The sequence below is a fragment of the Pristiophorus japonicus genome, chromosome 7 (assembly GCF_044704955.1).
Source record: "Pristiophorus japonicus isolate sPriJap1 chromosome 7, sPriJap1.hap1, whole genome shotgun sequence".
In the NCBI taxonomy this organism is placed as follows: domain Eukaryota; kingdom Metazoa; phylum Chordata; class Chondrichthyes; family Pristiophoridae; genus Pristiophorus; species Pristiophorus japonicus.
In genome coordinates, this window is record NC_091983.1 from 233,806,538 (window position 1) to 233,829,624 (window position 23,087).

The 23,087-nt window shown below is 49.3% G+C and overlaps 1 protein-coding gene across 1 annotated transcript in view; it reads right to left on the reverse strand.

Moving 5' to 3' along the window:
* Window positions 1-7,923: 7,923 nt before the first annotated feature.
* The window catches only part of LOC139266957 (netrin-G1-like), a 30,704-nt gene continuing 15,540 nt past the window's right edge, over window positions 7,924-23,087 (reverse strand). The window contains exons 3-8 of the mRNA XM_070884594.1: window positions 20,906-21,549; window positions 17,723-17,899; window positions 16,608-16,627; window positions 12,105-12,272; window positions 9,927-10,061; window positions 7,924-8,153 (exon numbers count right to left, since the gene is read on the reverse strand). Coding sequence (XP_070740695.1) covers window positions 7,924-8,153; window positions 9,927-10,061; window positions 12,105-12,272; window positions 16,608-16,627; window positions 17,723-17,899; window positions 20,906-21,549 — 1,374 coding nt within the window. The remainder of the gene's footprint in view (window positions 8,154-9,926; window positions 10,062-12,104; window positions 12,273-16,607; window positions 16,628-17,722; window positions 17,900-20,905; window positions 21,550-23,087) is intronic.

The following is a 23,087-nucleotide window of genomic DNA, read 5'->3' on the forward strand; positions in this document are numbered from 1 at the left end:
CATCTTCTGCCACGGTAAAAAGTCTACGGGCAACGTTTACCACCCATGGTCTACTGGATGTCTTGGTCAGTGACAATGGCCCGTGCTTTACAAGCATTGAATTCCAGGACTTCATGGCAGGCAATGGTATCAACCATGTCAGAACGGCACTGTTCAAGCTGGCCTCAAAGGCCAGGCGGAATGAGCAGTAGATAATCAAACGGGGATGCTCAGAATCCAAGTGGGTTCCCTACAAAGCCGCTTATCACGCCTCCTGTTGGCCAATAGATCCCGACCACTCTCGCTCACAGGGGTTCCACCCGCAGAGCTGCTAATGAAAAGGATACTCAAAACCGGGTTATCCCTTATACACACCAGCATGAAAGAAATTGTTGAGAGCAGGCACCAGCCACAATGTGACTACCATGACAGGATGCACGGGTGCGATGTATTGATGTCAATGACCCTGTCTTTCTCCTCAACTACGCTGCAGGGCCCAAATGGCTCACAGGCACTGTGATTGCCAAAGAGGGGAATAGGATTCTAGTAATTAAACCTACCAATGGACAAATCTGCCGCAAACACGTGGATCAAACAAAAAGGAGGTTCAGCAATACCAAAGAAGAAGCAGAGGAAGAACACGATGTAGACTTCACTCCACCACCGGTGACTGAACAGGCTGAGGCACCACAAACAGCAGACACTCAGTTCAGCGCCCAACAACCAGAGCCCCAACTCAGGTGCTCTGCAAGGGAGCATAAACCACAAGAGAGACTTAACCTGAGATCCCAATAAGACTTTGGGGGAGGTGATGTCATGTATTCAACTGCCATTGTAACCCATGGATAAACTGACCCAAGTTGTACACCGTGAGAACATTGACCACTAGGTGGTGAACCTGTGGGAAACACTCCTAACCTGGACTTTCAGGTACAAAAGGGGAAGCTCCACCCACCTTCATCACGTCAGTGCTGGCTAATAAAAGTTACTGTTCACAGAGTGACCTTCTCTCAAGTATGGGCCTCATGTGCATTTATACTGTATAGTAAGGACATATTACTTTTGTTTTTTGTGCTTCACACATTTGTTCATTTCAGAAACAAGGTTGGGATGTACATGGATCATTATTGTGAACAATGTGATAATTTGCTGGAACAGACTCACAGCCCAGGGACCGTCTGTCTCGGGATTCCCACTGTGAACTGGGAAAGAGTTAAAGGTCTAGCTCAGAAACTGGCAGAGTACCGGCAAATATTCACAAGGTTTGTGAAGGATAATTTCTGTTGAATATCCATTGGGATTTTTCCGATTGTTATTTTGTGTGAGTGGTAAATATCCCAGCACCAGGTCCGTTGTTGGAGAACAGAATTTACACTGAAACAAGACCTTTACATATTGAGAAGCCCAGAGCCATTGTCTTCAGTCCCCACCACAAACTCAATTCCCTGACCACCGACCCCATCGCTGACCACTGTCTGAGGCTGAACCAGACCGTCCACACCCTTGGAATCCTGTTTAACCGTGAGCTGAGCTTCCCACCCCAAATCCTTCCCACCAAGACCGTCTATATCCATCCCCGTAACATCACCCGTCTCCGCACCTGACTCAGCTCATCTGCTGCTGAAACCCTCATCCTTGCCTTTGTTATCTCTTGACTCCACTATTCCAAAGCTCCCCTGGTCAGCCTTCCATCTTTCACCCTCCGTAAACTACAGCTCATCAAAAACTCTGCTGCCTGAGTCCTAACTCGCACCAAGTCCCGTTCATCCATCACACCTATGCTCGCTGACTTACATTGGCAACACCTCAATGTTAACTTCTCATCCTTATTTTCACATCCCTCCATGGCATTGCCCCTCCCTATTTCTGTTAGCTCCTCCCACCCTCCAACCCTCTGAGCTCTCTGTGTTCCTCCAATTTTGGCCTCTTGTGAATCTCTAAATTATATCACCCTGCCATTGGTGGTCGTGCCTTCAGCTGCCTGGGCCCTAAGCTCTGGAATTCCCTCCCGAAACCAATCCATCTCTCTATCTCTCTCCTCCTTTAAGATGCTCCTTAAAACCTACCTCTTTGACCAAGCTTTTGGTCACCTGCCCTAATATATCGTTATGTGGCTCGGTGTCATATTTTGTCAGATTTACGCTCCTGTGAAGTGCCTTGAGACGTTTTACTACATTAAAGGTGTTATATAAATGCAAATTGATGATGTTATAGGATGGCCACTACACCAACCGTACCCCTCTGATACATCCCATGATACTGTTACCATAGTGATGAATGAAGAATTAATTGTGAGAGAGCGCAGAGTTAATTAACGATGGCCTGAATTGAGCCCAAACTCTCCAGGAATCAGTGAGTGCCTCCTTGCCTCGTGGATTGAGGCAGTGTGTTGAGGGCGGGCTCTCTGTGACTCTTCCTGTGATTATATTGATACTCAGATCTCCTGGTATTACTGGGAGCGCTAATAGTATCAATAACCTGACCCATAACCCTTACAGATTGTGTTAACACAATATCAATACTGAGAACATCAGTAACATTACACAGGCAATAAAATTACAGAGAATTACTGGATTAAGACAAGGTTAAGTCTTGCTCAATGCTCTCACTGAGTGGTCTAGTCCCATCTCTCGCAGTAATGGCCTGGTGCAGATCGAGAATTTCCAGCAGTAACGTTCAGTTATAGTGTGTGTTGGCCTCGATTTATTACAATCATTAACCATCGGATAATCCTCACTGTTTCCCAGAATTCCATGACAAATCTTTCATTTATATTATCCCAAGTACTAGACAATTATTCCCAATCACAGCATATCCCACACACTGTGCTGTATAATGAGCGATATAAACCATGCAAAACTCCCTCAGTACTGTGCCTCCGACACTGCAGCACTCCCTCAGTATTGACCCTCCAACAGTGCAGCGCTCCCTCAGTACTGAACCTCTGACAGTGCAGCACTCCCTCAGTACTGCACCTCCAACATTGCAGCACTCCCTCAGTATTGACCCTCCAACAGTGCAGCGCTCCCTCAGTACTGCACTGGGAGTGTCAGCCTGGATTCTGTGCTTGAGTCTCTGGAGTGAGATTTGAACCCACGACCTTCTGACCCAGAGGCGAGAGTGCTGCCCACTGAGCCACGCCTGACACTGAGCTGTTGGTTGAAATTGTTTTTTCGCTGATGCATCGAATGAGGAAACGAGGTCAGTGTGGAGATTGAAGAAAGAAATGTGGCCGAGGAGGGATCATGTCCGTTTAATTTCTCTAAACCCTGGGATTATTCTATAAAGTGCTTCCTACACACAAAGGAGCAGAGATTTCAGTGTTTGCAATCTGATGGGTTATTGAGATTCTCATCCTGCTTCTAGTCTCTGGATTTCAATTTTATTTCACTCCCGTTATTAAACTGTGATACAACAACAACTTTCCTTTCAACAATTCCCGGTCCAATCAACTTGATTGACCCTGGGGTCCATCACAGACCCTTGACCCCTGAGCCAAGTGATGTCCATCAGACTGACCCTTGATCCCTGGACCGAGTGGTGTCTGTCAGACTGACCCTTGGACCGAGTGTGACCTCAGACTGACCCTTGGACCGAGTGGTGACCATCAGATTGACCCTTGAACTAATGGGTGTGGAATTTTCAGGGATTATATTATATTATTATTGGGGTTTGGGGTCTGGTTGGGGTTGGGATTTGGATGATTGCTGCTTATTATCCTGTGCCAGCAATGTCCTGATTTATACTTTGCTCACACTGACCCTGGATACTGAACCCACGATTAGAATCTGATTTCTTTTTACATTTAGAGAGTGGCGGAATCCTGAACTCTGCTCCCTGCAGTTACAGAAATCAATGTAACCATTTTCTAATGACGGGAGATTGGTGGAAGGAGGTCACAAGCTGCAAAACCCAAGGAGTAAAATGAGAAAGTGTGGGAGCCGCTGTGATGTGAGGTGGATATGGGGGAAAGGTCGCTGGGTTTGAATGCTGGAGCTGTCTGATCTCAGGCACATCATTAGTTTAGTGAGGGGAGAAATCTTTCTTTGACAAATACCAGGAGAAATGAAACAGAAACCACATTGCAGCATCTGAGCTCAGACAGGAGACAAAAGAGTAAAGATTGCAGCCTTCGAGACTGAACCTATTACTGAGATTTCATATTTGTGGAAAGAGGATCAGGTTTTTATAATGGTGATATCAGAAAGGATTAGATATTGGAGGGGGATTGGATCAGTCATTTTCATAAGGAATTACGTTAATTTGCAAGAAATGATAGATAGTTAACAAGAGTGAACAAGATTTAATTATTTGAGGATTAGTATTCTCAACCTATGTCCCTTGTATTGTACAGACAGACAGATTGCCCTTTCATAAATCCAATCTTATTATTATTTTCTACGTGCCCTTAATAATAGATTCTAGAATTCTCCCTGCAACTGATGCCAGGCTAACTGGACTGTAGTTCCCAGTTTTCTCTCTCCCTCCTTTCTTAAATAGTGGGGTTACATTTGCTATCTTCCAATCTGCGGGAACCATCCTATAATCTATAGAATTTTGGAAGATGATAACCAATGCATCCACTATTTCTATAGCCACCTCTTTCAAAACCCAAGGATGTAGGCCATCAGGTCCAGGGGATTTATAGGCTTTCAGTGCCATTAATTTCTCCAGTACCATTTTTTGACTAATATTAATTTCTTTCAGTTCCTCATTCTCTACTATTTCTGCTAAGTTGTTTGCGTCTTCTTCGGTGAAGACAGACAAACACAAAATATCTGTTTAATTTCTCTGCTATTTCCATATTCCACATTATAATATCTCCTATTTCAGCCTGTCAGGGAGTCACATTTACTTTCACTAATTTTTTCCTGTTTCTATACCTATACCATTTTACATATCTATAGAAGCTTTTAGTCTGTTTGTACTCTCATATTCTAATTTCTCTTTCTTTATCAATTTCTTGGTCCTCCTTTGCTGAATTCTAAAATCCTCCCAATCCTCTGGCTTGCTACTTTTTATGGCAACATTATAAGCCTCTTCCTTTGATCTAATACTATTTTTACTATTCTCATTAGCCACGGTTGAACCATATTTCCTGTGGGGTTTTGGTACCTTAAAGGAATGTATTTTTGTTATAAATGATGTATTAATTCTTTAAATGCTATCCATTGCCTGTCCACCATCATACCTTTTAATGTAATTTCCAACTTAGCCAATTCACCCCACATACTTACGTAGTTTGCTTTATTTAGATTTAAGACCCTAGTTTCGGATTTAACTAAATCACTTTCAAACTTATGTAAAATTCTATCACATTAGGGTCACTCTTCCCTAAAGGCCCCTTTACTACAGCTTATTAATGAACCTTTCCTCATTGCACAATACTAGATCTAAAATAGCCTGTTCTCCAGTAGGTTCCTCAACATATTTTGTATACATTCCATGAATTTGTCCTCTACACTATTACTGAAAATTTGGTTTGCCCAGTCTATATGTAGATTAAAGTTCCCCATGATTACTGTATTACCCTTATTACATGTGCTTCCAAATTCTCATGATTTATACTCTGCCCTACATTACAACTCCTGTTCGGGGGCCAAAAAACAACTCCCACCAAAGTTTTCAGCCCCATGCTATTTCTTAGCTCCAATCAAACTGATTCTATTTCTGGATTTTCGGAGCTAAGGTCCTTTCTCTCGACTGTCTTTATCCCATCCTTTATTATCAGGGCTACCCCTCCACCTTTTCCATGTTGCCTATCTCTTTTAAAAGGTAAGTATCCTGTAATATTTAGTTCCCAACCTTCGCCACTTTGCAACCACGTCTCTGGAATGGCTATTAGTTCAAAACTATTAATTTCTATCTGCGCTATTAATTCATCTATTTTATGGTGAATGCTTCACGCATTCAGATATAGTGCCTTTAGCTTTGACTTATTTATATTCTTCCCTGATGTCACCTTAGTCACTGATGCCTTATTAACTTTGTTACTTTCTCCGTCTCTTCCTGACCCAGTCTGCTTATTTTTACCCAAAACTCTATTCTGCTCCAGTGCCTTGACATTTCTCTTGCTGCTTTTAAATTTACTCTTTCCTGAAATCTCCCATCCACCCTCCATTAGTTTAAATCCCAATTGGAGGTTCGAGAAATATTTCTATATTCAAGGACTTTCTATCTCCTGAGCACCATTTATATCAAGGCAAGGTCTTTCTTGCAAGGATGTTGGTGTTTGAGTCTAAGGCCCTTCCCCAGATGTTGCAGCAACTGTGTCAGAGACCTGGGAGGGAGTTACAAGCTCACCCTCCCATCCAGTCAATGTTGGGCAGTGAGAGGGAGGGAAAGGGAAGATGGAATGGTTGTAACAATGAAGGAGGAAGAAGTGAGAAGTTTACAAATAAACATCGACACTGATAAAAAGGTCGCTGGAAAGTGAACATACAGAAACCCAAATACTTTCCACAGACTCTCCCTGTCCCGTGTGTCCGTGCCTGAGATTTATATTTCAGCTGACTTCAGTCAGAAATAAGAAACACATCTTTGAATTATTGATCTTTCCAACCTGTATATTTCAACTTGTTTTAACTCTCATTCGACATCCTGTCAACAGAGGCAGTAAATATTTCATTGAGGAAGTCTGTTGATATCATTGTTTGCTCAGGTTTCTTCCTGACAGTCGATGAGAAACAGGTTCGGAGAAATTGCAGAGTTTTTTTTAAAGGAAAGTTGAACTTTAGGTATGAGCTGCGGTTCAGTGGCAGCACTTCACCTCTGAGTCAGAAGGTCGTGGGTTCAAGTTGGCCCCAAAAGAATTGAGCCCATAATCCAGGCAGATACTCCCAGTGCAGTACCGAGTGAGTGATGTCATCTCATCCATGCACTGTCAGAGGGGGCAGTACTGAGGGAGTGCTGCACTGCCAAATGGAGTGAGGGAGGGAGTGAGGAAAGGAGGGAGTGGATGGACTGAGAGTGATGGAGTGTAACTGTTATATATGCAGACCATAGATATACTCTCTGTGTAGTCACTATATAGTTACATAAGATGGAGACTTGTTAACTGATGTACCAGCAATAAGGTTTATACTGTGTATAAACTATGCTGGCGCCACCAGAGGGTGCAACTGGTGGAGACCGGGGTTTCCTGCTCCTGTGGCAGAGGCTGTCCACCAGAGGGCACTGCGGTGGGAGAACTGAGGGTCACCTGCATAGGTGTGCAAGGCCCAGTATAAAAGGCTGCCCACCAAGCTTGTGCCTGACTCTAGAGTTACAAATAAAGGACCAAGGTCACTACAGTTTGAGTACAACACATTGCCTTGTGGAGTCATTTATAAGTGCATTATAGACAAAACATTAACAAGTGTGAGTGAGTGCTGCACTATCGGAGGTACCATCTTTAGGATGAAACATTAAACCGAGGCTCCGTCTGCCCTCTCAGGTGGGTGTAAAAGATCCCATTTCAAGATTTTGAAGAAGAGCGGGTGAATTATCCCCGGTGTCCTGGCCAATATTTATCCCTTGACCAACATCACGAAAACAGGTTGTCTGGTCATTATCACATTGCTGTTTGTTGAGAAAATCCTTCATTGTCTGTGAGGTGCTTTGGGCCGTCCTGAGAGGGTGAAAGGCGACGTAGAAATGCAAGTCCTTTCTTTCTTTCTTTGTCCCAAAGCTGGACATGGGCCGAGCAGCTGGCAATTACAGAATGAATATTAGCAGCTGCCTGGGCCCCGCGGGGAGTCCGAGAGTCCAGTCCCCACTGACTGCCCATTCCTTCCGGCCTCTCACATCCAGTCGGGCTGGGTGGGCTCCGGCCTCGGTTCCACTTTGCCTTTCCCAGGGGTGGGAGCGAGTGAGGGGAGCGTGTTTTACCGGCGACGCAGTAAACGCTGGATTCTCCTGCGCTCTTCGCACCTTCCCGTGAGCGGCCATGGCGCTGGAAGCCGGTCAGAGCGGCGGGCGGCCGTTAGCGGTGGTTAGCAGCGCAGTCAGCGACAGCAGCACCCGGTGTAAGGTGGGGTCCCGCGGGGATTGGGAGACACACCCTCCCACTTCCTCCCCACACTGGCCTTTCTCACACAGGAGCCCGGTGTAGGGAGCGGGGCACACACACCTCCCATTGTCCTCACACACTCCTCCGTTCTCACACCGTGTCAGAAAGTTATCACACACGCCCGCTGCAAGAGGTCAGAGAAAAGAAAGGTCAGGTCATAGAAACTCTCCCACGTTACAGATTGTTACAACTCTCTCTCACTTTTACAACAACTTGCATTTATATAGCATCTTAAATGTACTAAAACGTCCCAAGGTGCTTCACAGGTTATCAGACAAAATTTAACACCGAGACACAAAAGGAGATATTAGGACAGGGGACCAAAAGCTTGGCCCAAGAAGTAGGGTTTAAGGATTGTCTTATAGGAGGAGCGAGAGGTGGAGAGATTTAGGGAGTGAAATCCAGAGCTTCGGGCCCAAGCAGCTGAAGGCACGGCCCCCAACGGTTGAGCGATTAGAGTCGGGGATATGCAAGAGGACAGAACTGGAGGAGCACAGAGATCGTGGAGGGTTATGCAGCTGGAGGGGGTTACAGAGATAGGGAGGGGTGTAAGGCTGGAGGGGGTTACAGAGATAGGGAGGGATGTAGGGCTGGAGGGGGTTACAGAGATAGGGAGGGGTGTAGGGCTGGAGGGGGTTACAGAGATAGGGAGGGGTGTAGGGCTGGAGGGGGTTACAGAGATAGGGAGGGGTGTAGAGCTGGAGGAGGTAACAGAGATAGGGAGGGGTGTAGAGCTGGAGGGGGTTACAGAGATAGGGAGGGGTGTAGGGCTGGAGCAGGTTACAGAGATAGGGAGGGGTGTCGGGCTGGAGGGGGTTACAGAGATAGGGAGGGGTGTAGAGCTGGAGGGGGGGTTACAGAGATAGGGAGGGGTGTAGGGCTGGAGCAGGTTACAGAGATAGGGAGGGGTGTCGGGCTGGAGGGGGTTACAGAGATAGGGAGGGGTGTAGGGCTGGAGGGAGGTTACAGAGATAGGTAGGTATGAGGCCATGGAAGGATTTGAACACAAACATGATAATTTTAAATTCGAGGCATTGCCAGACTGGGAGCCAATGAGGATCAGCGAGCACAGGGGGGATGGGTGAACGGGACTTGGTGCAAGTTAGGATGGGATTAAATATTGAGGCAGAGACTGAGGATTAAATTCTGTGTCCAATTATTCTGTCTAATTCTGGGCACATTAGGAAGGATATCAAGGCCTTGGAGAGGGAGCAGAGAAGATTTACAGGAATGATACTGGGGATGTGGGACTTCAGTTATGTGGAGAGACTGGAAAAGCTGGGATTCTTCTCCTTCGAGCAGAGAAGGTTAAAGGGAGATTTAATAGTGGTGTTCACAATTATGAAAGGTTTTTGATCGAGTAAATAAGTAGAAGATGTTTCCAGGAGCAGGAGGGTCAGGGACCAGAGGTCACAGGTTGAAGGTAATTGGCAAAGGACCAGAGGGGAGATGGGAAGAGTTTATTTATGCAGCGAGTTGTTGTGATCTGGAATGCGCTGCCTGAAAGGGCGGTGAGAGCAGATTCAATCGTAACTTTCAAAAGGGAATTGGATAAATATTTGAAAAGGAAAGATGTGCAGGTCTATTGGGAAAGAGCAGGGAGTGGGACTAATTGGATCGCTCTTTCAAAGAGCCAGCACAGGCCCGATGGGCCGAATGGCCTCCTTCTGCGCTGTCTGATTCTATGACCCGCCCTCACTGAACTCCAGGCCTCCCTTTGCGAGGAGCTGTGCCACTAATTGTGTGGCAGATTATGGGAGAGTCCAGGGGGATTCACTCACTAAAAGCCTCTGTGTTTCCCCCCACGGTATCTCTGCTATCGGATACTCTGCTGACCCTGACACCCAGAAGCCGGGGCGGAGTGAGGGGAGGGGCTGGTGCTGGAACGGTTACTTACCTCGACAGCCCCTGTGCCAGTAATATCCGGGCAGGCATCTGTCACACTTGGGCCCTGTCGCCCCCTCCTTACAGTCACAATACCCCGTGTCATTACAGCGATGGTAGAGCGAGCCATCAGGGTGACACTCACAGTCTGCAGAAACAAGACAACACACACACTGCACACGGCTGTTCCCAATAAACACAGCGACACAACCTCAGCGACAGGAATGAGTGCGAGCCGGGACAAGGGAGGCTCAGACTGTGGGGGTGAAACAAGTCTCCAACACTTTACAAACAGCTTCAATCCTCCACACACTGACTGCACACGGCCCATGTTCCACTCCCTGGGGCGACTGCACAGAATTCACGCAGGTTAACAAGGCCAGAACAAACAAACCAGGTTCATCAATAGAGGATAGAATGCACAAGCACAGAAGTGATGTTAAACTTGTATCGAACCTTGGTTAGACCGCACTTGGAGCACTGGGCACAGTTCTGGTCTCCGTATTATAAAAAGGACATAGAGACACTGGAGAAGGTACAAAGTAGATTTACAAGGATGATACCAGAACTGAGATGTTGTACCTATCAGGAAAGGCTGACCAGGCTGGGGCTCTTTGCTGGGAAAGAGAAGACTGAGGGGTGACCTGATCGAGGTCTTTAAAATTGTGAAGAGGTTTGATAGGGTGGACGTAGAGAAGATGATTCCACTTGTGGGGAGTCAAAAACTTGGGTCAAAAATATAAGATCGTCATGAATAAATCCAATAGGGAATGGAGGAGAAACTTCTTTATCCAGAGAATGGAACTCACTACCACAGGGAGTGATTGAGGCGAATAGTGTCGATGCATTTAAGGGGAAGCGAGATAAACACATGAGGGCAAAAGGAATAGAAGGATATGCTGATTGGGTGAGATGAAGAGGGGTGGGAGGAGGCTCGTGTGGAGCATAAACACCGGCATGGAGCGGTTGAGCCGAATGGCCTGTTTCAGTGCTGCACATTCTGTGTAATTGTGTGTGTGGAGAATGGGAGGAGATGAGGAAATGGAGAGAGAGGATTGTTGGTGGACACTGGGGGGGAGGGGTAACATTGAGCAGAGGGAAGCGACGCTGCTACAATGCAGGATGGTCGTTTACCGAGAGTACAAACAACATACAAATTCCTGAAAAACAATGGAGACAGGGAGACGATGATTATATCGTCAAAACACAGAGCTTTCGCTATAACTCAACAAAGCCTGGGACAGGCCTCATCGCTACGGAAAGCCTCGGCCAGGCCTCATCGCGAGGGAAAGCCTACACCAAACCCTCATTGATGGGTTGGATCAGGGCCTCATTGCTGGGGAAAGGGTGGGTTGAGGCCGAGTTGCTGGGAAAAGGTTGGTTCAGGGCCGAGTTATTGGGGAAAGGTTGGGTTGGGGCCTAGTCACTGGGGAAAGATTGGGTCGGGGCCTGGTCGCTGGAGAAAGGTTGGGTCGGGGCCTGGTCGCTGGAGAAAGGTTGGGTCGGGGCCTGGTCGCTGGGCAAAGGTTGGGTTGGGGCCTAGTCACTGGGGAAAGGTTGGGTTGGGGCCTGGTCACTGGGGAAAGGTTGGGTTGGGGCCTAGTCACTGGGGAAAGGTTGGGTTGGGGCCTAGTCACTGGGGAAAGGTTGGGTCGGGGCCTAGTCACTGGGGAAAGATTGGGTCGGGGTCTAGTCACTGGGGAAAGGTTGGGTTGGGGCCTAGTCGCTGGGGCAAGGTTGGGTTGGGGCCTAGACACTGGGGAAAGGTTGGGTTGGGGCCTAGTCACTGGGGAAAGGTTGGGTCGGGGCCTAGTCGCTGGGGAAAGGTTGGGTTGGGGTCTAGTCACTGGGGAAAGATTGGGTCGGGGCCTGGTCGCTGGGGAAAGGTTGGATTGAGGCTGGTTACTGGGGAAAGATTGGGTCGGGGACTAGTCGCTGGGGAAAGGTTGGGTTGGGGTCTAGTCACTGGGGAAAGGTTGGGTTGGGGTCTAGTCACTGGGGAAAGGTTGGGTCGGGGTCTAGTCACTGGGGAAAGGTTGGATTGAGGCTGGTCACTGGGGAAAGAGGAGCTGATTTCCGACGCGCTTTGCTCAGCCCTATCGAAGGTATTTTCTTTGTTTCTTTATCTTGTTTTGGGCTGAAAGCAGAAGGGTGAAAGAAGGAGAGAGCAGAGATTGTAACAGGAACTGACCTACGCAAACGTTGTGGTGGTCCAGCTGTGCTGAAGGGTTTCGGTGGTAGCCCAGCCGACATAACTGGCAGTGTCGGCCTCTAGTGTTGTGCTTACAGCTCACGCAAATGGCGGTGGTGAGCAGCTCGAGGTAACTGCACCGGTTCGAATGGCCGAAGCATTCGCAGGCTTGCAGGGAAAAGACAGAGAGTGTAGACGGGACACAGACAGTTTGCAGACTGTGAGAGGGTCACATGCTGCAGGAATGAGAGGTGGGGAGGAAATGGCTGGAATGGGAGGGAGGGAGGGAGGGAACACGGAGGCTTTTAGCAGTGAGGGGAAAACATCAGACTCCTGGCTAGTTACGGTTTGTATTGAATCAGGCAGATGGCAATGGATGGTCCCAATCCCAGGTTTATAGAGTCTGTGCCGGGTTTTACACAGCACTGCCAAGTTAGGGGCCTTTCAACAGTGGTTCAGTGGGCAGCACGCACGCCTCTGAGTCCGAAGGTCATCGGTTCAAGTCCCATTCCAGAGATTTGAGCCCATAATCCAGACTGACGCTCCCAGTGCAGTACTGAGGGAGCGCTGCAGTGTCGGAGGGGCAGTTCCGAGGGAGCACTGCACTGTTGGAGGGGCAGTACTGAAGGAGTGCTGCACTGTGGGGGGGGCTGTACTAAGGGAATGCTGCACTGCCAGAGGGGCAGAACTGAGGGAGTACTGCACTGTTTGAGGGGCAGTACTGAGGGATTACTGCCCTGCCGGAGAGGCAGTCCTGAAGGAACAATATATAAATGCAAATCCTTGCTTTCTCCTCTGCTCTGAGCCAGTCGCGGTGTTTGAGAGTTCCTACCTTGCTCTGGGGTCGTGACCTCTAGTGATGAGATTCTTGGCCGTGTGCGACCGAGCTTTGGGTCAGCTGCATGTGTCAGGAGAAATCAGCAATTATTAATCCCAGCTGGAGAACATCTGTACTGTGTGCACACACATCGAGTGGACACTGTCCGGGATGGCAGGAGTATCCGAGAGACAAGAAAACAGACATTTCCATCTCCGCTACACCGCCAATCAGATAGAAACTCACACCGAGACTCGGGAGGAGATATTAGGACAGGTGACCAAAAGCTCGGTCAAAGTGATAGGTTTTAAGGAGATTCTTAAAGGAGCAGAGAGAGATGGTGTGGAGAGGTTTAGGGAGGGAATTCCAGAGCTTCGGGCCCAGGCAGCTGGAGGCTTGGGAAGGTGTTAGGGATGGAGGAGGTTACAGAGATAGGGAGGGTTGTAGGGTGGGAGGGGGTTATAGAGATAGGGAGGGTTGTAGGGTGGGAGGGGGTTACTAGATAGGGAGGGGTGTAGGGCTGGAGGGAGGTTATAGAGATAGGGAGGGGTGTAGGGTGAGAGGGATTTATTGAGATAGGGAGGGCTGCAGGGTGGGAGTGTTTACTGAGAGGGAGGGGTGTAGGGTGGGAAGGGTTGACTGAGATAGGAAGGGGTGGGGCCACGGAGGGATTTGAACGCGAGGATGAGAATTATAAATTGGAGGCGTTGCTGGACCGGGAACCAATGTCGGATCAATCAATCACTCCCCCGGGTCTACTCACTGCCCGGGCTGTCGCTCGAAGTGGATCGATGGATAATTAGTGGGAATCTGGTCCGCGGAGAGATGATTAAATGGGGTGAGGCCGTGACAGGCTGTTATTGTGGGATTTCGGTACATTCGAGTGGGTTGAGGGTTTGAAAGGCAAACTGTGTAATGCCGGATGTGATGGAGTCTCCCTGTTATTATTCAGTGTAACTGAATCCAGCCACAACTCACTCAATAATTCAGCAGAAAATGGAGATTCATCGCCAGACATTGGAACTAGTTTGTCTTTAGTTCAGTTTGTGTCGGTGATTAAGGTTTTGAGTATCGGTTCTGGCTGTACCTGGGCAGGAAAGGAGCAGGTTTGGGGTCAAAGTGTAACGTTTCATAGACCCCCAGTCTCGGTCAGTGTGGTGGGTTATGGTCACTCCCGGTCAGTGTGGAGAGTTATGCTCACTCCCGGTCAGTGTGGGGAGTTATGGTCACTCTTGGTCAGTGTGGGGAGTTATGGTCACTCCCGGTCAGTGTGGGGAGTTATGGTCACTCCCGGTCAGTGTGGTGGGTTATGGTCACTCCCGGTCAGTGTGGAGAGTTATGGTCACTCCCGGTCAGTGTGGAGAGTTATGGTCACTCCTGGTCAGTGTGGGGAGTTATGGTCACTCCCGGTCAGTGTGGAGAGTTATGGTCACTCCCGGTCAGTGTGGTGGGTTATGGTCACTCCTGGTCAGTGTGGGGAGTTATGGTCACTCCCGGTCAGTGTGGGGAGTTATGGTCACTCCCGGTCAGTGTGGTGGGTTATGGTCACTCCCGGTCAGTGTGGGGAGTTATGGTCACTCCCGGTCAGTGTGGAGAGTTATGGTCACTCCAGGTCAGTATGGAGAGTTATGGTCACTCCCGGTCAGTGTGGGGAGTTATGGTCATTCCCGGTCAGTGTGGAGAGTTATGGTCACTCTCGGTCAGTGTGGTGGGTTATGGTCACTCCCGGTCAGTGTGGAGAGTTATGGTCACTCCCGGTCAGTGTGGAGAGTTATGGTCACTCCCGGTCAGTGTGGTGGGTTATGGTCACTCCCGGTCAGTGTGGGAAGTTATGGTCACTCCCGGTCAGTGTGGTGGGTTATGGTCACTCCCGGTCAGTGTGGGGAGTTATGGTCATCCCGGTCAGTGTGGAGAGTTATGGTCACTCCCGGTCAGTGTGGGGAGTTATGGTCACTCCCGGTCAGTGTGGAGAGTTATGGTCACTCCCGGTCAGTGTGGTGGGTTATGGTCACTCCTGGTCAGTGTGGAGAGTTATGGTCACTCTCGGTCAGTGTGGAGAGTTATGGTCACTCCCGGTCAGTGTGGTGGGTTATGGTCACTCCCGGTCAGTGTGGTGGGTTATGGTCACTCCCGGTCAGTGTGGAGAGTTATGGTCACTCCCGGTCAGTGTGGTGGGTTATGGTCACTCCCGGTCAGTGTGGTGGGTTATGGTCACTCCCGGTCAGTGTGGAGAGTTATGGTCACTCTTGGTCAATGTTGAGAGTTATGTTCACTCCCGGTCAGTGTGGGGAGTTATGGTCACTCTCGGTCAGTGTGGTGGGTTATGGTCACTTCCGGTCAGTGTGGAGAGTTATGGTCACTCCCTTTCAGTAAGGGGAGTTATGGTCACTCCCAGTCAGTGTGGGGAGTTATGGTTGCTCCCGGTCAGTGTGGGGTGTTATGGTCACTCTGCTCCTGGTCAGTGTGGGAGTTATGGTCACTCCCAGTCAGTGTGGGGAGTTATGGTCACTCCCGGTCAGTGTGGAGAGTTATGGTCACTCCCGGTCAGTGTGGGGAGTTATGGTCACTCCCGGTCAGTGTGGGGAGTTATGTTCACTCCCAGTCAGTATGGGGAGTTATGGTCACTCTGCTCCCGGTCAGTCTGGGTGTTGGTTCGGGGTTGCGATATGGCGGATGGTTTGGAATGACATGGACAGCATGCGAAGGGTTAAATAAATGGGAACAAGTTGATGTAAGATCCAGGAACAAAGGGGAACAGATTGAGGCCGAGACACTCACCCAGTTCCCATTCCTGTATCTGGGATAACGGGATTACAACAGGTCCCCATTGATCTCGGCCTCAGCCACCATATGGCTTTCTACAAATCTTCCCTCCACTTCTCACTGAACATTCTCACTGAGACAGTGTTAAGAAGCATTTTCATCTCAGCTGAGATGTGGGTCATATATATTACATCTTCCCTGCTTCATATCTGCTGCACCGCTCGAGGAGATTATACTTTACTCCATAGATGCACGGACAAGCAGAATCCTGATCCCAGCCCTGCTCACACATACACCTCCTCACACCTTCACCTGTTCACACCTTCACCTGCTCACACTCAGCCCCTGCTCATACCCAGCCCCCGCTCACACTCGGCCTCTGCTCACACCTACACCTGTTCCTCGCTCAGTGAGTGATGAGGGAGGTTTGAGGGAAGCGGATCATTCCCGATACAGAAATGGGCTCTGGGTCAGCAGGTCACAGGTCAGAGAGCATAGGTCCTACTTACGGCCACTCGCCACGGGGTCAGGGAGGCCTGGAGAGGGAAACGGAAACAGAATTATAGAGACGTCTGATTAACAATCTTTATCGATAAACACATTAACACAACCCATCACATGGAGTGTTCATCAGATCGATGTCAGTCAAACTCACGAACAAGGAACTGATGGGGGATTGGCGTGCTGCATCCTCTGAGAGCTCACACCAGCCCTGTGTGAGACCAGGTGGAGTTGCAAAAGTGCTCCCGGAAGGTAGTACATGGGGACGCTCCCACTACGTGCGATTAGTGTGTAAGTACGCAGGGTTAATACGTAAGGCCATCAGTGGTCACACACACCCCTCCCCCACTGCCCAGTCAGCTCACTATCTGGATATTGATCTCGGGACATTCCACACACAGCAGGCCACAGATGTCCCTCACAACCTTCACTTCCTGATCTGCTTCAGATATTGATTACACAGAGGCTTATTCTCCTCTCACCCTCCCCAGCTGTTCCCCAGATGTTCACCCAGCTGTGAACATTCCATTCTCACATCAGTCTGCACCTCACTGCTGGCTCTGAATCTGTGGGTGTCCGGAGTGAGGTTTCAGCAAATTCAACCCCTGCTATTACAACCTCACCCTCTACATAATGCCAGCGATCCCCCTCGCTCACTGACCCCGAAATTACATTGATAGAGGGCTTCAAAATGAGGAAGGGTTTTGATGGAGTGAATAAGGAGAAACTGTTTGCAGGGGCAGGAGGATGGATAACCGAAGGACACAGATTGAAGGTGATTGGCCAAAGACCCAGAGGGAGATGAGGATTATTTTTACGCAGCGAGTTGTTGTGGTCTGGAATGCGCTGCCTGAAAGGGCGGTGGGAGCAGATTCAATCATAACTTTCAAAAGGGAGTAGGATAAATACTTGAAAAGGCAACATTTGCAGGTCCATGGGGAAAGAGCGGGGAGTGGGACTAATTGGATAATCTTTCTTTCATTTTTATTTCCTTTTCTAGATTTCTTCCATTCTCTTTCTCACTTTCCTTTTCTCTCTCTTTTCTTCTCCCTTACTTTCCATCTCTCATTCTCAGTTACTTACTCTGCTTCTCTCTCTCCCTCTTTCTCACATTCTCTATTTCTCTGTTTCCCACTTTCTCACTTTTTGTTTGTTCTCTTTCATTCTTTATTTCTCTCTTTCTCTGTCTACACACCCCTCTCTCTCTCCCTCCGTCTCTCTTTCTCTCCCCCCTTTTTCACTCCCTCCCTCTGCCCTGCTCTCTCTCTCTCTCCCCTCTTCCTCTCTCCCCTCTCCCTCTCTCTCTCCCCACCCCCCCTCCCCCGCCCCTCTCAGTGTGGAGCTGTGGGCACGGACCCTATCTCTGTCCCTGGCTCTGTCCAATCTCCCGCTGTGACTCTCTGTTCCCACATGAACACAATGACAAAGATGGGTGGGTTGTATTTTGGAGTCGGCACGTTGCGGGAGTTGGGCTGAGAATGAAATGTGAAGGGAATCTGGTGCCGGCACTGGGCCGGGCCGGAGCAGCTCTGGTTACTCACAGACATTGGCCGTCCCTTTGGGGATTGGGAGGTACGAGCCCGCTCTCCACGCTCGGCCTTGAAAGCCTTTCTTGCATCTCCCGCAGTCCGGCCCCGTCGTGTTGTGCTCACACTCGCAACTCAGCTTCCCCTTCTCCCAGATACAGTTGTTGGCGTGAAGATTGCACTTACACCTGGCAAAAAACAACAGCAGGCTGGTTTCAAATAAGCTGAGCAGCCGGGTTAGACTGGGGACTGGCCGCTCCGCGAGTCCGCTCTCCCTTTCCCAGCTTCGCTCTGCAAACAGCAACATTTTTCTCCCACTTATTGCCTTTCAACCCAGGCGGCGGGTCAGTTTCTGGGTGTGTTTCCGCTGATTGACGATCAGATTCTGGGCAGCAACAAGAACACGTTAGGAGAGAGTTTCTGATCAGCTCCAGCCTTCCAGGCCCCTCAAAGGAAGAGCTTGCATTTATAGAGTGCCTCTCACAAGTTATTTCTTTACAACAACACCTGCAACTGCAACAACAACTTGCATTTATAAAGCGCCTTTAACTAGTAAAACGTCCCAAGGTGCTTCACAGGAGCATAAATCAGATAAACTGACACGAGCGACAAAAGGAGATATTTGGACAGGTGACCAAAAGCTTAGTCTAAGAGGTCGGTTTTAGGAGCGTCTTAAAGGAGGAGAGAGAGGTAGAGAGGGAGATGTTCAGGGAGGGAATTCTAGAGCTCAGGGCCCAGGCAGCTGAAGGCATGGCCACCAATGGTGGGGCGAAGGGAGTGGGGGATGGACAAGAGGCCTGTGGTGGAGGAGAGCAGAGATCTCGGAGGGCTGTTCCTGGTGTTGGAGGAGAGCAGAGATCTCGGAGGGCTGTAGGGTGGGAGGTGGTTACAGAGATAGGGAGGGGGAGAGGCCATGGAGGGATTTTTAGACAAGGATGAGATTTTGTTGTTGTTGTGGTTCAGTAAATGCGATTTGGAAAGGCCCAAAGTGCTGTGATGGTCTCTGTACCGTGAAGCGTGAGAACGCTGGTCTCGGTGACTCTGTGCTAACAGCATCGAGCCGCTGTTTAACTCACTGCGAGGGTGAAGCTTCACAATCCGCAGATTGTACGTTGCACATTCAGCAAATTGTCAGTTCTGGGCACTGTTTGCTGAACTAAGCAGATAACCAGACAGTTCCTTGGAGTCACATTAACGGCAGTGTAAACATTTTACTGCTCCTGTTCTCCAATTAGTGTCTGAAGATTGTCCTCGGCTAAAAGCTGGATCAAGCCTCCCAGAAGCTGAGTGTGGAATAATGAGGGAATGGCTCCGAGCCCTGGAGATTGTGTAATGTGAAAATGGGAACTCACCAACCCAGACTGAATATAGATCCAACACGAAGGAAGCCTTCAGTCACAATCATTCCTCAAATCAGGAAGGGCTTGGATCAAGTAAATGGGGAGCAACTGTTTCCAGTGTCAGGAGGGTCGGGGACCAGAGGTCACAGGTTGAAGGTAATTGGTAAAAGACTCAGAGGGGAGATGAGGAGAGTTTATTTACGCAGCGAGTTGTTGTGATCTGGAATGTGCTGCCTGAAAGGGCGGTGGGAGCAGATTTAATCGTAACTTTCAGAAGGGAATTGGATAAATACTCAAGGGCAAGATTTGCAGGGCTATGGGGAAAGAGCGGGGAGTGGGACGAATTGGATATCTCTTTCAAAGACCGGCACAGGCCCGATGGTCTGAATGGCCTCCCCCTGTGTTGTGTGATCCTCTCACTCTCTGAATCCTGATCAGACTGGAGCTCGGCAGTGTTGAGAGTAAAGGGACAGATTCTGCTCGCTCCGTGCTGCTCGATTGGCTGAACACTGAGCAGGAACTCGCTGACTCATCGCCAGCCAGCCAGCAGGACTGTGAAAGCTCGCTAATGGGCCCATCACCAGGGGCAGTGAGAGCTGGCACAATGCTGGTCTGTGCCCACTGTCGCAGGGCCATTCAGGGAAGCTCAAACACCCAACACAGGGGCAGCTGGCGGTGCCCAGTGGGCCGGGGGAGGGATCCCCATCTTTCGCTGTCAAACCTCCCCAGTTACCCAGCGTTCACATAGGAACAGGAGGAGGCCATTCAGCCCCTCGAGCCTGCTCCGCCATTCAATGGGATCATGGCTGATCTGTGACCTAACTCCATTCACCTGCCTTTGCACCATATCCCTCAATACCATTGGCAAATAAAATCTATTAATCTCAGATTTAAAATTAACAATTGGTCTTGCATCAACTGCGATTTGCGGAAGAGAATTCCAAACTTCTACCACCCTTTGTGTGTAGAAGTGTTTCCTAATTTGACTCCTGAAAGATCTGGCTCTAATTTTTAGACTTTTCTCCCTACTCCTAGAATCCCCAACCAGGGAAATAGTTTCTCTCTATCTACCCTTTCAGTTCCCCTTCATATCTTGAAAACTTCAATCAAATCACCTTCTAAATTCTCGGGAACACAACCCTAGTTTGTGTAATTGCTCCTCGTAATTAGATGTTGGCCCTGATGGACTGCACTTCAGGTGTTCATTGAGATTGTGTGTCAGATGTTAACTCCGATATAGTGCCCTCCAGATGAGAACTGATAAGAGTGCCATGCCAGATGTTATCCCTGATAAAGTATCCCAGATGTAAGCTCTGATAGGGAACACCAGATATTTGCCCTGATGGAGTATCACCAAGTTGATAGACTATCCTCCAGATGGTGGCCCTGCGAATGCTCCCACATGTTGGTTCTGATACAGTGCCCCCAGATGTTGACACTGAGCTCCCCCAGATGTTGACCCTGTGAGTGCCCTCCCAGATGTTGGTCGCGTGAGTTACCCCCAGATGGTGACCATGAATGCCCCAGATGTTGGCCCTGTAAGTGCCCCCCCAGATGTTGTCCCAATGAGTTAACCCCAGATGTAGTCCCTGTGAGTTACCCCCAGATGTTGGTCCTGAGTGCCCCAGATGTTGGCCATGTGAGTGCCCCCAGATGTTGTCCCTGTGAGTACCCCAGATGTTGGCCGTGTGAGTGCCCCCAGATGTTGTCCCTGTGAGTGCCCCCAGAACGTGGCCGTGTGATTGCCCCAGATGTTGTTCCTGTGAGTGCCCCAGATGTTGGCCTGACACGGCACCCCCCGGGTGTGAAGTGTGGGGTCTGCGACTCTGGCCAGAAGGGGCAAGGAGCTCTCACCGGCCACGAATGTCCAGGTTGGAGATGGCGTAGAAGTATTTGGAGAGGTTGTGCTGGTTAACACTGGTGGCCCCAGTGGCCGGCCGGAGCAGCCTGACCCGCAGGTCGGTCAGGGTGAAGAAGTCCCTCAGCTCCTTGGTGGTGTCCAGCTGGCCGTACAGCGAGGCCATGTCCTGGAGACGGGGCCCCCCGAACAGCGCAAAACGCTCCTGGATCTCGAAGCGGACCATCTTGTCCACCTTCCACACGTAGCCCCTGGAATACTCCTCCGTGCAGATGATGTCCAGCATCGAGGCCGGGCTCAGATCCCGGGCGCTTCTCGGCTCCATCCCGAAGGAGGTGAGGCAGTCGGCCGCGTAGAACTGGTAGGGTTGCCACGTCCGGCCGTGGTCCAGAGACTTCTCCAGGACCATCTGCTCCGGCCGGCCCGACTCGAAGGTGATGACTATGTCCTCGGTCAGCTCAATGGTCTTGCCCCAGGACAGAGTGATGTTGATCAGGAGGGGCTCGGGGAAACTCCTCCAGGAGACGCTTTGCCAAAAGGTGTTGGGAATCCGCCCCTCGTCATCCAGCATCAGCTCGGGCGGGTGTGCGAGCTCGCGCGTGTGAGCATCACACTCGTTGTTGCACATGTACGGGTTCTCCTGGAAACAGAGACGGAACAACATGGGTTAGATACAGAGTAAAGCTCCCTCTACACTGTCCCATCAAACACTCCCAGGGCAGGTACAGCACGGGTTAGATACAGAGTAAAGCTCCCTCTACACTGTCCCATCAAACACTCCCAGGGCAGGTACAACACGGGTTAGAGACAGAATAAAGCTCTGCACTGTCCCATCAAACACTCCCAGGGCAGGTACAGCACGGGTTAGATACAGAGTAAAGCTCCCTCTACACTGTCCCATCAAACACTCCCAGGGCAGGTACAACACGGGTTAGAGACAGAATAAAGCTCTGCACTGTCCCATCAAACACTCCCAGGGCAGGTACAGTACAGGTTTGATACAGAGTAAAGCTCCCTCTACACTGTCCCATCAAACATTCCCAGGGCAGGTACAGTACAGGTTAGATACAGAGTAAAGCTCCCTCTACACTGTCCAATCAAACACTCCCAGGATAGGTACAGCACGGGTTAAATAAAACCACAGGTCTGGACGGAACACTTTGTGCTTTTTAAATGAATCTGGGGAAGAAATAGCAGAGGCACATATTTATTAATTCGTTAGAAAAAGGTGTCATACCCGAGGACTGGAAGATAGCTAACGTAATACTTATATTTAAGAAGGGAGATAGAACATGTCCAGAGAACTGTAAACCTGTCAACTTAATATCGGTGGTAGGAGAAATAATGGAATCCTTACTAAAGGAGAATATAGAAGAACATTTAGAGAGCAAAAGTATAATAATGAATAGTCAGCATGGAGTTCAAAAGGGAAAGTCTTGCTTGACCAACCTCATTGCATTCTCTGAAGAGGTAACAGAGAGAGCAGACAAGGGTAATGCAGTAGATATAATTTATCCAGATTTCCAAAAGAGCTTCGATAAGGGACCACATAATAGACTAATGAATAAGGTCAGAGAATGCAGAGTCAGGGAGCCAGTAGCAGAATGGATAGCTCGCTGGCTTCAGGACATAAAGCAGAGAGTAGGGGTAAAGGGCAGCTATTCAGAATGTCAGAAGGTAGAAAGTGGGATCTCCTCATCTCCCCTCTGGTACTTTCACCAATCACCTTCAATCTGTGCCCTCTGGTTACCGACCCTCCTGCCACTGGAAACAGTGTCTCCTTATTGACTCAATCAAAAACCCTTCATGATTTTGAACACCTGTATTAAATCTCCCCTTAACCTTCTCTGCTCTGAGGAGAAAATCCCAGCTTCTCCAGAGTCTCCACATAACTGAAGTCCCTCATCCCTGGGACCATTCCAGTAAATCTCGTCTGCTCCCTCTCCAAGGCCTTGACATCCTTCCTAAAGTGTGGTGCCCAGAATTAGACACAATTCTCCCGCTGGGCTCTGCCTCCACCACCCTTTCAGGCAGTGCATTCCAGATCCTAACCACTCACTGCGCAAAAACAATTTTCCTCATGTCGCCTTTGGTTCTTTTGTCAATCACCTTAAATATGTGTCCTCTGGTTCTCGAGCCTTCCGTCAATGGGAACAGTTTCTCTCTATCTACTCTGTC